The 16107-nt window shown below is 36.6% G+C and overlaps 1 protein-coding gene across 3 annotated transcripts in view; it reads right to left on the reverse strand.

The window, feature by feature from the left end:
* Nucleotides 1-16107, reverse strand: part of PLOD2 (procollagen-lysine,2-oxoglutarate 5-dioxygenase 2) — a 121315-nt gene that overhangs the window by 39231 nt on the left and 65977 nt on the right. For all 3 annotated transcript variants that reach the window (XR_015132561.1, XM_086316739.1, XM_086316737.1), the window contains exons 4-7: nucleotides 11566-11729; nucleotides 7613-7725; nucleotides 4461-4524; nucleotides 3103-3200 (exon numbers count right to left, since the gene is read on the reverse strand). Coding sequence is in view for 2 of the 3 variants with exons in the window: in XM_086316739.1 (XP_086172865.1) it covers nucleotides 3103-3200; nucleotides 4461-4524; nucleotides 7613-7725; nucleotides 11566-11729 (439 nt within the window). In the remaining variant the exon portion in view is untranslated. The remainder of the gene's footprint in view (nucleotides 1-3102; nucleotides 3201-4460; nucleotides 4525-7612; nucleotides 7726-11565; nucleotides 11730-16107) is intronic.

Here is a 16107-nt window from a genome sequence, read left to right on the forward strand (position 1 = left end):
GAGAAGGAGAAATGATGTATAGATATTATAGTACCAGGAGTGGGGGAGAAGATGGGATGGTAGACCGGGGACCCCTAAACCAGAAGCAAACTTCAAAGGAAAAAGAAAAAACTTTACAAAACAAGTTGAGAATGTGGAACTTCATAGCTAAGACTACAGAGGGCAGCATACAGGTTGAGTAATGTGACTGGGTTTTTGCTTCTGCAGAATACTCTAGGTCCAAGCTGCTGGCAGATGACTGTTACTGGTGAGAGGTTGCAGGTGGCCTGAACTAAAAAGTTGCTCTTGACTCTAAGAAAATTAGTCAAACCACCATGCACAGAGTTAGAAGGTATAGCTCTTGGATTGGATGGTTGGTTTAGTTGCTTAGTCATGTCCAACTCTTGCGACCCCATGGACTGTAGCCTGCCAGGCTCCTCTGTCCGTGGGATTTTCCAGGCAAGAATACTGGAGTGGGTTGCCATTTACTTCTCCAGGGGGACTGGAAGAGAGAGGCAACTACAGCCAAAACAAACACCAGGTTGTGGCTAATCAACTGGGTGGAAGAGGGAAAGAACTGAAGGTCTTGAGCTCTAGGCCTTGACACACAGATAAATCTAACAATTGGGCATTCAAACCCAGAGCTCAGGAAAGATAGAAGCTACAGCAAGGATTTGAAAATAATCAGCACTAAGAGATTTGCTCACTTGGGAATGAAGCAGACTACCTAAGAATACAGAGAAAAGAATGTCTCTGACAGATACCTACAGAATACTTAACTAAAACAATACAGGAAGAGGACCATCGGACCCCTGAATTTCACTACACAAAGTGTTAAATATTAAAAATTTATATTAAGGGACTTTCCCTGGTGGTCCAGTGGTTAAGAATCTGCCCGCCAATGCAGGGGACACAGGTTCAATCCCTGGTCTGGGAAGATCTCACATGCCACTGAGCAACTAAACCTGTGTGCCACAAATACTGAGCCTGGGCTCTAGAGCCTGAGAGCCACAAATACTGAGCCTCTGCACTGCAATTATTAAAGCCCACGTGCCTAGAGTCTGTGCTCTGCAACAAGAAAAGCCACTGCAATGAGAAGCTCTAGCACCACAGCTAGAGAGCAGCCCTCACTCGCCACAAGTAGAGAAAGTGCGTGCACAGCAATGAAAACCCAGCACAGCCATAAATAAGAAAATAAATAATATAAGAAAGAGAAAGAGAGAAACTAAAGAAGAATGAGGATTGGCCAGAAAGTTATTAGACAAACCAACAGAGCATGATGGAAGCATAGGCAAGTATTTCAAATTGAACTAAATGGGATGAACATCAGCAAATGTTATCTTTGGATGAAAGATAAATGAGAGCTCCTTCGTGTCTACTCCTTAACAAGGATATCACAACACTTTGGCAGGAGCCGTTCCTGGGTGGTGGGAAGAGCAACAGTCTCTAAAGAGTGTGGCTGGGAGGGGAAGGAAAATGTCCTATGTTGCTGGGAAGCAACGTAGACTGAGAAGGATGTTACAGTTTGTGTTGGCTGGGTTCATGGGATGAGAACGACTTGACGTCTTTAAAATGTTGATGAGAAGGAGAGGCTAGAGCTGGGAAAACTGTTATCAGACAGAAAAAGGAGTGCACAGCCAAGGTTCTGTAGGAGGGCTGGAATGTGCTGAAAAGCAAGGTGGAAAGTAACTAGAGAAGGGTAATCTACTTTCTCCATTTTTATGGTGGAAAAGCTGCCAATGTGGGCTTTTCCTTGACTGTCTTCCCATGCATATAGCTTTTATTGGAATTCAAGCTTCTCACTCCTCTGAAATAGCAGACCTCATCTCCCATCTCTCTTCCCACAATGCAAATTTATCTAATAATCTCTTTTCTATGTACTTATGGGTAATCCAGGCATCATCTTGGTATCCCAGAACATTGTTTTAAGCACGATATCACTAACCATATGTGTGTATATGTGTGTGTATATAGATGTATGTGTATGTATATATGTGTATGTGTATATATATAATACATATATGTAGGTATATACAAAACAATTCATATTTCCATTTTAACTGGATACCAGAAATACAAATTTCTGTAATACTCATTACAGATTTTTCAGTCAGGAACACTTTCAGCACAATCAATTATATATATTTGAAAAACATATAAAATTTCATTAGAAAAATTATGTCTTTCAACTATTGCTAAGTCACTTAAGTTGTGTCCGACTCTGTGCGACCCCATAGACGGCAGCCCACCAGGCTCCCCCGTCCCTGGGATTCTCCAGGCAAGAACATTGGAGTGGGCTGCCATTTCCTTCTCCAATGCATGAAAGTGAAAAGTGAAAGTGAAGTCGCTTAGTTGTGTCTAACTCTTAGAGATCCCATAACTGCAGCCTACCAGGCTCCTCCATCCATAGGATTTTCCAGGCCCATCATAAATTCAAGAGGAATCTTTCTGGATACACAGTTACATCCCAGTGTTAATAGAGCTGTTAACTTTGACAGTAGTGACTCAAGTGAAAAAAATGAACCCTTATAAACTTCAACATTTATTCAGAAAGGATACTCTGTATTGAGGGAATGTGGTTCACTCTCAAGTAAGCTGTTCCATTAAACACTAAACTGAAATGTGTTACAAATAGAATAGAAAGCTATCAATCTTCTGAGGAAAAAATCATCAGTTTGATTAATCTGAATGAAATCAGATCATACAGTACATAAAGGAATGAAACTAGTAGATTGTTGGCACCAAAATACGTTGTGGCAACCTCTGCTGTACAGCAAGGTAACTCAGTTAAACATGAATAGACATTATTTTTTTTAATATTCTTTCCATTATGATTTATCATAGGGTATTGAATATCCCTGTCTATACAGTAGAACCTTGTTATTTATCAAGCCTCTTAAAGATATTAAAGGAGGAAGAGGGGGAGGAAAAGGTGGGAGAGAAGGAAATAGGGGGAGGGGAGGAAGGAAGGGAAGGAGGGAGAGGGGAGGAAGGAAGAGAAGGAGGGAGAGGGGAAGAAGGGGGAAAAGGGGAAGGAGGGGAAGTCATTCTATCAATATATACTTCTCTGTAATCTATCCTCAAGAAATAAAGAAACAGAGAAAGGTCTCCACTGTGACTCACCTTGGTAGGTCCATTTCCATTAATCATCACTGGTAATGTTTCATAAAATACATTTTTAGCTCTGGCTTTGCCATTTTCAAATTTCAAAACAACTTCATCTGGATTTTAAAAAAGACAGATTTTAGTCATTTAAAATGTGTATGTATGTGTTCATATACACATATACACGTACACATCTATCTATACATTTTAGTTTGTTATAAAATTTCTCAGGCATGCTATTCCATGTGCCACACTTTTAGAAACTTTGCCTGCTTCAAGTCAGCAGATATCCAAAATGAAGGACAACACTGACACAGATGCAGGTTCTAAGCACCTAACCTTCTCCAACCTGGTGCTGGCAAACTGAGCTGCTAAGACACGGAGAGGTCTTGGTTGAAAGAAAGCATCTTCACAATACTGTCTCTGTCTTTTGAAAGTGATGTAATCCCAAATGAATTAAATTATTGTCTCAATTTATTCATCTGTAAAATGGGATTCTTGCCTGCTTTTCTAGGCTATTATGAAGATAACAATATATGTCTAGCAAGTAGAAAACTGCCAGGCATAAGCTAGGTTTCTACAACTGGCATCATTGATAGTACTTCCAGTTCTTGAATATCAGGCCTAATGCTAATTCCAGGAATACACAAGTCAGCACAAGGAGCTGAAACAAGGAGCAGAAACATTTTTTTTGTATTCAAGCTCCTTTCCTCATATTTCCAGAGCACTCTGAACTAAATCCAGAGCACTTCTACTCTAAGAATCTTTTAATTTATGAACTGCCTTAAAGAAGTATATTGAATTGCAATATATTTTTAATTTGTGAGGTATTAATGCATTAATGTACCAATGTATTTTTTAATGTATCAATTAATTAAATTTAATGTATCAATTAATTAAATTTAATGTATTCATGTATTTTTATCTAAATACATGTCTACAAGGAAAACATATACAGGCATGCATACACACATACACCACACTCCACAGTACATGTCTTATTACCAGTTACCTTTAACCTAGATTAAAATAATGTAATACTGCTGAGTAATTCATAATATTAAAAGCTGATACTGAAAACTGATATAACAAAATATAATTAATTTAAAACTATATCTAGAGTCCCCAGTGGTAAATCACTAAAGTTTAAGTTACCTAAGGGCAGAAGTTTATCTTTCTGTACTATTCGTAGGAAAAGATTTTAACTGAATGTATTTATATCAGGCTTAGCTTAACTCCAATATTTTGCTTAATAGTTGCAATACCTACATGTCAACCTTAGTCATAGCTCCAAAATGAATATAAAAAAGGATAAACAGTTTACAACACTGGTGTTCATTTGCACACATGAGTAACCCGCTATTTAAGAAGCATACCTACAGCTCCATTTAAGGTCTGGAAAATTTTACATTTGTGATCCAATGTGATGTTAATAGCTTCCTAAAAATAAGAATGGAAAAAAAATATTTAAAATGACAAAAGAAACAGCAAACAACACTCATGTTGATATAGTTTGCTCTTTGGGGGAATATGAAGATCCAAAACACAAATTAGTCCAATAAACTTCTTCAGAAAGATCCATGTTATGTGTTATATTAAGCTATTAAGATTGGGTATTATTATTATGCAGTATCATCTGCCTGACTCTAAAACAGGTTTATAAGAAGAGAAGCAAAAGGCAAAGGAGAAAGGGAAAGATATACCCAACTGAATGCAGAGTTACAGAGAATAGCGAGGAGAGATAAGAAAGCCTTCTTAAGTAAACAATGCAAAGAAATAAGAAAACAATAGAATAGGAAAGACTAGAGATCTCTTCAAGAAAACTGGAGATGCTAAGGCAACAGTTTATGCAAAGACGGGCACAATAAAGGATAGAAATGGTGAGGACCTAATCGAAGCAGAAGATATTAAGAAGTAGCAAGAATACACAGAAGAACCACACAAAAAAGGTCTTAATGATGTGGATAAAAATGATAGTGTGGTCACTCACCTAGAGCCAGACATCCTGGAAAGTGAAGTCAAGTAGGCCTTAGGAAGCATTACTATGAACAAAGCTAGCGGAGGTGGTGGAATCCCAGTTGAGCTATTTAAAATCCTAAAGGATGATTCTGTTAATGTGCTGCACTCGATATGTCTGCAAATCTAGAAAACTCAGCAGTGACTGCAGGACTAGAAAAGGTCAGTTTTCATTCCAATTCTAAAGACAGCCAATGCCAAAGAATGTTCAAACTATTGGACAATTGTGCTTATTTCACATGCTAGCTCATTTCACATGATCAAAATCCTTCAAGCTAGTATTCGTTATGTGAACCGAGAACTTCCAGATGTACAAGCTGGATTTAGAAAAGGCAGAGGAACCAGAAATCAAACTGCCAACATCTATTGGATCAAATATAAAGCAAAGGGATTCCTGAAAAACATTTACTTCTGCTTCATTGACTACACTAAAGCCTTTGACTATTTGGATCACAACAAACTGTGGAATATTCTTAAAAGAGATGGAATACAAGACCACCTTACCTGTCTCCCAAGAAACCTGTATGCAGGTTAAAAAGCAACAGTTAGAACCAGACATGGAACAACAGACTGGTTCCAAATTGGGAAAGGAGGTCATCAAGGCTGTATATTATCACCCTGCTTTTTAACTTATATGCAGAGCACATCATGTAAAATGCCTGGTTGGATGAATCACAAGCTGGAATCAAGATTGCTGAGAGAAATATCAACAACCTCAGCTATGCAGATGATACCAATCTAATGGCAGAAAGTGAAGAGGAACTAAAGAGCTTCTTGATGGTGAAAGAAGAATGAGAAAAGGCTGGCTTAAATCTTAACATTTAAAAACTAAGATCTTGGCATCCAGTCCCATCAATTCATGGCAAATAGATGGGGAAAAATTGGAAACAGTGGCAGATTTTATTTTCTTTGGCTCCAAAATCACTACAGATGGTGATTGCAGCCATGAAATTAAGACACTTGCTCCCTGGAAGACAACGTAATCATAAACATTAATCTACTTTACAACCTTATTCTCAATGGACCAATTTTTCAGCTACATTGCTCTGATATAATATTCCTAGAATTGTCTTTGCACGCTATTACAGATGGAATGTTTGTTTTCTCTGAAAATTCATATGTTCAAGCCCCAAACTTCACTCTCTATCTCTTATCTCTCTCTCCACCATGTGGAATGCAGCAAGAAGGTGGCTGACATCTACAAGGCAGGAAGAGAGTTCTCCCCAGAATCCAACTATTCTGGCACCCTGATATCAGACTTCTAGCCTCCAGAACTCTGCGAAAACAATTTCTGTTATTTAAGCCACCCAGTCTATGATATTTTGTTATGGCAAACCAAGCAGACTAAGACACATGTTAACCGCATTAAATCTTATGCCTATAGAAAACATAAATAGTATTTACACAACTAAAAATACTACAGACCCAGCAGTGAGATTTCAGAGGAAGCATCCTAAAGCAAAAACAATTAAATAACACTCAGAGCACTTTCACTGTGGAATTACACTCAGAAAGACAGGCATCAAGCTGCAAGGGCTAACATTCATGCCAAGAGTAGGTTTCGCCTCTCAAATGAGAGATCAAGTCCTCAGGCTGGTTGTGTCAGTCACATAAGAGACAGTAAAAAAAAAAAAAAAATTAAGAATAAAGTTTCTTAAGAAGTATCTAATGAAAATATTTAGATAGTATTTATCAAAAATACAAAAGCAGACACAGTGCAAACTCACTCTAAAATATACTTAAAAAAAAAAAAAAAACACTTGTTTCCTAGTGACAGTACCCTGAAACACACAACTGAATAAATTTTAGAACTGTATTGATTATACAAAATAAACTTATGGAATATTAACTTATATTAGGTAATTATACTGAAAATAGTATCTATCAAATTAAAGAACTTTGTTTTTAGTTTTCTCCAAAGTTCCATTTAAATCAATCTCAGGAATATTGTCCTTAGGGTTTAAGGCAAGGTGCTCTTGTTCCCAACATTCTTCCTCTTAATAAGAGAATTCAGATTTTAGTAGAACACATGTGCTTGAAATAAAGAACAAAACTCCTCTGTATTTTGTGATATGGTGTGTATGTGGTTTAGTTGCTAAGTCATGTCTGACACTGGCGACCCCATGGCCTGTAGCCCACTAGGCTCCTCTGTCCATGGGATTTCCCAGGCAAGAATATTTGAGTGGGTTGCCATTTCCTTCTCCAGGGATCTTCCTGACTCAGGGATCTAACCTCGGTTTCCTGCATTGCAGGCAGATTCTTTACTGACTGAGCCACCAGGGAACCCTTTCCATATTATATGTAGCCAAATAAATATGTTCTGATCAAAGAAAAGTATAAGAAAGCATTTTGTTAGACTTCCAGATAGGCTCTCCTTAGAGTTGACACAACTGAGATGGCCCCATATTTATTACTCTGCCTGTAAAATTGCCCAGAATATGGATGCAATGACTGGAGTGCCAGTAGCCACTTGAACCCAGACATTACATTGAAAGTAAGAGCTATTACCTACCCTCTTCAGTGGATCAATGTAAATTTTAGTGTAAAATAACTGATCATCATCATTATCCTGGAGATTCCACTGCTGAACTATACGGTTGATATAAGGAGCATAACCAATAAATCCTGCAATAGAAAAGAGAATGAATAGAGGATTTAGAATTCAAAGAGCAATATTCATGTCTGTGTTAATTTCATAGACCAGTTGCATAGATTTGTGAAGCTATTAGTCCTAATCCATAGTTTAGAATTTCACAGCTCACCATGAGAGAAGTATGAGTTATTGAGTGTCCTTTGTTTCATATATAAATTCAAACAGAAAAAAGTTTTTACTATCAAGTACAAATAAAAGACTCTCTTTGAATAAACACATTCCCCAAATTAATTTTTTAATTCATTTATTTTTAATTAAAGGACAACTGTTTTACAATATTGTATTGGTTTCTTCCATACATCAACATGAATCAGCCATAGGTATACATAGGTCCCCTCCCTCTTGAACTTCCCTCCCACCTCCCACTCCATTCAACCCCTCTAGGTTGTCACAGAGCCATGGTTTGAGTTCCCTGAGTCATACAGCAAATTCTCACCAGCTATCTATTTTACATATGGTAGTGTATATGTTTCCATGCTACTACAACCCATCCATTCAACTCATCTCCCCATATTAATTGATACAAGAGAGGGAACTAATGTTTTCAAACACATGTTAGGGAAAAAAAGAGTTACTAGGAAAAAATCAGAATCAGAAGAATTTTCTTTCTTCTGAAATGCTGTTCTTAGATCCTGTGTAAAAGATTCACTGTTTCTGGGGAAAAAAAAAAAATACTACAGTGGTTTTAATGTCAGTGCCAGAGATGCTAACACAATCAAAAGAATGTTGGATTTGTCACTGACTGCAAACATCCCAAAGAAATTTTATATCTAGGACATTTTGGGAATTTTTCCTTCACTGAGCTAGTCATTACTATGTCTGCTAAACCATTTTCTGGCTAGGTTTTGTCATGGTCTGGAAAAAGGAAGTCTAAAATTGGATTTTTTTACCTTGGCCTTAGAGCACAAGCATTCAATATGCCAACAACAGTTGTCTATAAAAGACAAAGACAACCGGATCATTTTTCCCTGTGTTTGAGTCTTCCTCTGAATTTCAGAAATGCAGCCAAATGCTATGTTTCATTGATATGCAATACTTTTTAACAAGGAGCAATTTTACTCCTGAGAATTGAAAAGAAACCTAACTTATTATCCTCAAAATTAAAATGTCCTCATAGTAATAAAAGAATTAAAAGAAATAGGCAGGACTATTATTGTTAACTAGAGAAAACAAGACAAAATGAAAACATGACTAAATCAATCACTGGTGGCTCATTTTTTCCTCATTTTTTCCAAATTAGAAAAATCCTAAAACACTGAAAAATATATATTTTTTAACTCTTAAAACCAATCTTCTGTGATAAAAAAGACATGTCTAAGCAGCAACATATGACATTTTGCAATGGTTTATATTACTGTTTTTCAAAAATTATGTTTCCTTATCCTTTTATAAATTACAAATGTCCTTTAAAATGAGAAGGAATTACATTTATTTTCATAGCATGTGATACGTAGTTTATGGTTTACATTTTTCTATTAAACTGCCATATTATTTCAGAAGACTAAAGTTTCTAATATTCCACCATTTTCCTCTTAAGGAAACATGTTTATTCTCCATGATTTTCTTAACTAAATGAAGTACACACAAACAAAACTCATGTCTCTTAAATAACTCTCTATATCATTCATAAATTTACATAAACTTTTATTGAACATACTTAGATTTTCCAGCATTTCTTTAATTATTCTGACTACAGAAAGAATAAGGCTGATGTTCTGATACCCTGTCTGATCACTTTTGGGCTTCCCTGGTGGCTCAGATCATAAAGAATTTGCCTGCAACGCAGGATACCTGGGTTCGATCCCTGAGTCAGGAAGATCTCCTGGAGCCGGTAATGGAAACCCACTCCAGTATTCTTGCCTGGAGAATCCCATGGACAGAGGGGCCTGTGGGCTGCCATCTCTGAGGTCGTACAGAGTCTGGCACAACTGAAGTGACTTAGCAGCAGCAGCAGCAGAACATGACTGAGAGACTTAACACTTTCATTTTTCACGATCACTTTCTCACTTACAAACACATTCTCCTTAATTAAACTTGCTCACAAAGGCACTCACTAGTTTTGCTGCTTCCAAAGTACTATGCCTCTGTTTGAAATTTAGATTTTTGAGTAAATATTTCACTATCTAGATTTTACATATGTTATGTTTCACTAATCCTGTCATGTTTAGAAAAACTAATAAATACAAAGTAAAACTCATCCCAGAATTCCATAGCTAAGTGGCTTTTAATCTATCTAGGACTTAGGGTAAAAGATAAGCCATGTGTCACTGAGGGTCTGACAGTTGGGAGCAGATGGAGCTCTCATTCTCATTTAAAATTGCCCAGACAGAGAAGTCAAGAGCAGGCAGCCATCTTTACTGTAAATCTAAGAGGACAATGTGACCAATATGAGAAACCCTCCTAGGTTCGGACTTGAAGTAAAACCCAAAGATGGTAGATAAATTAGGAGAAAAAGAAAATGGTCAGGAGATCCCCAAAACCGTGAACGAAAAATGTATTGAAGAGAAAAAAAGGGAGCTGAAACTTGGCAGTACACACTAAGATTTAAGGTTTCAGAAGAGCAAATTTATATGGGCTGATGGAGTTCCAAAGAATCACCATGGAAATGGGTTTCTAAAAGAAAATGCAGGTGAATAGAGCTGTAACTAAGTTACTTGTCCAAAGTTTCATATACAAAAGTAACTGAGTGAAGTCTAGAACCCAGATCTGCTATCTCAAACAGCACTTATTTGAACTGGCCTGAATATAATCGGTTATTTTATGTAATTCACAATAAAATCTGTCTTTCCAGTGTGGCTTGCAATTTCCACCCAGCATTGTTTCTCTGACAAGTTACCTGTCCTATATCCACGTTTTCTGGCCATATTTTTATATTAATCTCAGTCTAAAGAAATAAAATAATATCTAAAGTCAAACTTCATTTTATTTTTTGATGGAAGGGGGAAATTTGATCATTTATTTCTTAATTCATAGTGGTATAGCTAAGGCAATACTTTAAGTTCACCCAGGCAATCAATGTTGAATCTTTTTGACTAGGGATGATTTCAAGACAAATCATTTACTCCGGTATATTTAAAATAAGAAAATAAAAGTGAAAGAAAGCCAAACTATTAGTCACTCAGTCGTGTCTGACTCTTTGCAACCCTGTGGACTATAGCCCACCAGGCTCTTCTGTCCATGGAATTCTCCAGGCAAGAATACTGGAGTGGGTTGCCATGCCCTTCTCCAGAGGATCTTCCTGACCCAGGGATCAAACCTGGATCTCCTGCATTGGCAGGCAGATTCTCTACCATCTGAGCCACCAGGCCATTTGTTTAAAATATAGATAAAGTTAATGCCTATTTGTTAAAGCTACTCAAGTGTAGCTTGCACTTTTTCCTAAGTAAGGGAATTTACTAAACCCATTAACCTAGAGCCAGCAAATTCTTAATGAAATTATAGTCAGAAGACCAGAATCCCTGTAGTTTTTCCTTTAATAACTGAATGCCTATTGGAGAAGTCACTTAAATTAGGGAAACACAGTTTTCTCACTTATAATGTAGAAATAATAACATTTATACATAAATAACATTTACACTAGTAATAACACATTACTAATGTTTTTAGGAGCATCATATGATATAACAGATGAGAAAATGTTTTGTCAACTATAAAACACACTGTGAATTTAAACAGATATAATTTTTCCATAGTAATAAGAAGATAATGGTTATTTAAAACATGTCTATAGTTACATATTTTTTTAAAAGGTGGTTTCATCAATATTTTAATCCATGACTCGCATTATATTTTTCTTCCAGTATCTTACTCACCTCCTGAATTCAGGTAGCGTTTCCCAATGTGCACAATGGGATACTTGTCTGCTAGTCTTTTATCTGGCCACAGAATTCCATCAGCTGCAAAGACCACTTTGTGGTTTGACTTTTGAAACTTTTTTAGAACTTCTTCTGGACCACCAGCAAATATAACATTAAAGCTGTTTGATGAGGAGGGGGGGGGAGAAGTTTTAAATACAGTTGTCAAAATTTAGAGATATAAACCAAGAGATGATTTTTCTCTAATAAAAATCAAAATTTAGAATCCAAAATCAGATTAATTCCAACTATTTGCAGAGTAAACCAAACAACTCTCCCTCAACTTAAATTATACGGATTGTATTAAGTTATTAGTATTTATGTTACACTGGTAATAAAGTCCAAATAAAAGCAGCTTTTTTAGTATTAGTCTTAATTTTTTCAATAATCATGTACTCTCCAAAATCAAAATTCCAAAAGTGTTGAAAAGTTAAAAATCAGTAACTTGTTGTATAACATAGTAGAAGTGCTATTACTGACAGAGGCTGCCATTGTAACTGCCTAATGTTTCTTTCTAATTTGTACTCATCTATAATAATTTCCGCAGATGTCATTACCTGTGACAAAATGTTTCCACCTACTAAATGTCATCAATATAAATAAATTTAAATTTGAATCACTATTTAGCCTGAAATCCTAAACTAAATGCATACACACATGTGTATCTTTTTAAAGCTCAATATATTTAAAAATGTTAAAAATTAAATCTATAGTTTCATTGATTTTTCTGAAGATTGTATTACCCACAGTTCATCCATAGAATCACAATGACTTATAATATGAAATGTGACACACACTACCTGTTTTCTCTCTGCAATAAGTTCTCTATTCTTGCTACAACCACAAATTCTTCTGCATCTTTCTTTAACAAAACCAACGATTTCCAAAGATGATAATTTCATGACTTGCCATCGCAGGTGGCAAACAAGAAGAGTACACAAATGCTCTTTAATTCAGCACCAGGTCTTTCTAATAGCCTATAGTCCCAATGCACTTCTGTGATACCTGGAGTGGTGCAGAGGCAGGAAGGGGGTGCCAGCAAGGAAGGATTGGGGACGTTGCTGGTTTTATTTTTGGCCACACCATGCTACATGCAGGATCTTAGTTCCCCCACCAGGAAGCAAACCCACGCCCACTGCAGTGGAAGTGCAGAGTCGTAACCCCTGGACCACCAAAGAAGCCCCTGCTATGATATTTGAACTGGGAAGTAAGGAGGCTGTTCCACACACTTTGCCAGACTTGCTCTTGAGGAGTTTGTTAATATGCTAACATAGTAGTATGTATCAGGCAACATTCAATAACTTTCTGTACATGAATTTGGGCTTTCCCTGTGGATCAGCTGGTAAAGAATCTGTCTGCCAATGCAGGCGATACAGGAGACATGGGTTTAATCTCTGGGTCAGGGAGATTCCCTGGAGAAGGGTATGGCAATCCACTCCAGTGAAATGTGAGTAGAATTGGTATGTTCATGCAACCTCCAAGTCCTGGGCTTTAAAAAGGAAGCTGCCTACCCTCTGTTTCCTCTTTCCCTTTCATGGTGAACCAGACTTTACAAGCAAAAATTCCTTGACATAGTCTCCCCCACCAGACAGTCCACTTCTGAATCTATTTTTTTTTAAAAAAAGATTAAAATGTTGCTAATGTGAAACTAAAGTAGTAAAATTAGTAAATAAAAATTAGGCAATTTTTAAAAATTAGTAAAAGTAAAGTTGAATTCAGAGAGCTACACCATTTTTTTTTTCATTCTAAATTGTCCGGCTGCTAAGTCGCTTCAGTCGTGTACGACTCTGTGTGACCCCATAGACGGCAGCCCACCAAGCTCCCCCGTCCCTGGGATTCTCCAGGCAAGAACACTGGAGTGGGTTGCCATTTCCTTCTCCAATGTATGGAAGTGAAGAGTGAGAGAAGTTGCTCAGTCACGTCCTACTCTTCGTGACCCCATGGACAGCAGCCTATCAGGCTCCTCCGCCCCTGGGCTTGTCCTAGAGAATTAAATTTTATCATTGCTTTTTGTTACAAAAAAATAACTTTAAAATTAAAACATATCTATCTAGCTACATATATATACATATATACATATACATATATATATATATATATACATATTTGGCATTTAATTTTTTCTTTCTTTTAGCTCAAAGGGTAGAAAAATTTTAATACTGTTAATAATATAATCATAAAGTGATTCAGTTCACACAATCTGAAGTCTAACAGATGGGTTTCTAATTCCAATTCCAGCTCTATCACTTGCCATCTGAGTAACCATAGGAAAGTTAGTAACAAACTCTTTATGCTTCTGTTCCTTTAAGCATAAAATGATGGGGAAAGTAGTGCTTATTTCTCATCAAGATATTGCTACAAAAAATTAAAAATTAACACCATAATAATCTTTCAAAAAAGTTTAAAAAATTAACATTTTTGTTACTATAGGAAAGGGACCTGAAAAATGAGAGGTAGGACAAAAACTTACTTTTAAATTTACACAAGTCTGTAGTTTTAAATAATTTTATTTTTTAGCCAAATACACATTTTAAGATAAATTTTAAATCAGAATAAATTTGTTTTGACTAAAACCTCAAGCCAACTCCCCTCAATGTTTATTTAAAAAACTGAATTAATCTGACTTCACAAAGTATTTATATGAATATATCAAGTTTCTCTTTTTCTTATAAATAAGTATAGCTGATTTCATAAGTATGACCACTTTAGATTTCTGCCTTGTAGGATAACCCTATCTTTTCTATCAGGGGTATTTTCTTCAAGACTACTAGTTGCCGATATAATTTTCTTTTTTAAATACTGAAGATTTAGGAAATAATACTAGCTTTATAAGACCAGTTACCAGGGTAACTAAACCCTGAGAGTAAGGCAAATAAACCAAACCCTCTGAGGCACAGGACCCCATAAATTGTCTGGAGAGATGGATAAAAAGAGCTCATTATGTCAGAGAATCATAGATTGGAGACTTGGACCAAACTGATTCAGATATTTTGCAGGTAGCATCATGTATTCAAACTTTCCTGGTAGCTCAAAGGTACAGACTCTGCCTGCCAATGCAGGAAACAGGGGTTTTATCCCTGGGTTGGCAAGATCCCCTAGAGGAGGCCATGGCAACACACTTCAATATTCTTGCCTGGGAAATTCCATGGATGGAGGAGCCTGGAGGGCTACAGTCCATGGAGTTTCAAGAGTTAGACACAACTTAGAAATGAAACAACAACAAAAATCATGTATTTGAAGTAATAAAGGTACAGTTGGCAAATGATTGTTTTGTCTTTGTAACACCAGTGAAGAGCTTAATATCTCCACAGTACATCTCAAACTATTAGCAGAAGTCAACAGCTTGAAATGGAGGAGTTGTGGGCTACTTGTACTCTGATAATTTAAAAATTTTGTAAGTAGGCATTACCTTCAAAACTAAAAGCAATTACTGTAGATCAAAATGTAAAAGGCAAAAATTCTCTTCACGTAATTCAAGTACGGATTTGACTTTGAATAAAAATTTAAGGTTGCTGGAACTTTCTCATTCCATTCTAGTAGCATTGCTATTTCTGTGTTGAAGTACTTTAGAAAAGTTTTTTTGAACCGATTTAAAACTTTTCAAAGGGCAAGAAAGTTTTTCTACTTAAAATGACTTTAGTCATATCAACCCAAAAGGTCAAACTTTTTAAAAAATGCCCACAACAGTCATAAAAATAATGCTCATAGGAATTTGATACATTTAAATGTGAAGAATAAGATAAAACTTTCCACAGTTCACTGTGGTAAATATTCCTGGGTCCTGCAAAAACCATAAGGTTTTCACCTTATGTGGTCATACTGAGTCCTCTACCAGACACGTCAGTGTTCTATCTCAGACAGGTCATTGAAACTTTTACAAGCGTTCCCTGTTTCTGTGGCACCATCAACCATACAGTCACTCAAGCTGAAAATCCTTTATTCAGCCCTGCCTCTTCCCTTTCCATGGCCTCTCTCATCAAATCTTTCTCCAGAACCCATTGATTCCATCTACTTAATCTATTTAGAATTTAAAGCCTCTCCACTCCCACTAGAAGACACTGGACTAGATTAATTCAAAAATCTTATAAGCCTCCCTATCACCCATCCCCTCTAATAAGGACCATCTGATAAACTCTCCTGAAAACCTTTCTGTGCCATTCCCTTGACTGGATCAGTCCCTTGATTGGATCAGAACTATGGTCTAAAGTGGGACTCAGCAAATATTTACTATCTAGCCTTTTAGCGAAAATTCCTCAGGCTTTGAGGGCAATATGGTCTCTGCTGGATGACTCAACTCTACCATTGTGGTACAACGCAGCCATAGGCAATTTGTAAATAATTGAGCACACTTGTGCTACAACAAAAGTATTTACAGAAAAGAGCCTGGGCCAGACTACAGCTTACCAAACCCTGGCCTGTAAAATAAAGTCTAAATGAATCAGACTCACATTAATTTTCTACTAAATAGCCTGTTCTGAAGTCACACTGAATTATTTGATC

Source organism: Bos grunniens, chromosome 1, assembly GCF_055505025.1.
Source record: "Bos grunniens cultivar Pamir isolate PY7600 chromosome 1, Bosgru_T2T1.0, whole genome shotgun sequence".
Classification (NCBI taxonomy): domain Eukaryota; kingdom Metazoa; phylum Chordata; class Mammalia; order Artiodactyla; family Bovidae; genus Bos; species Bos grunniens.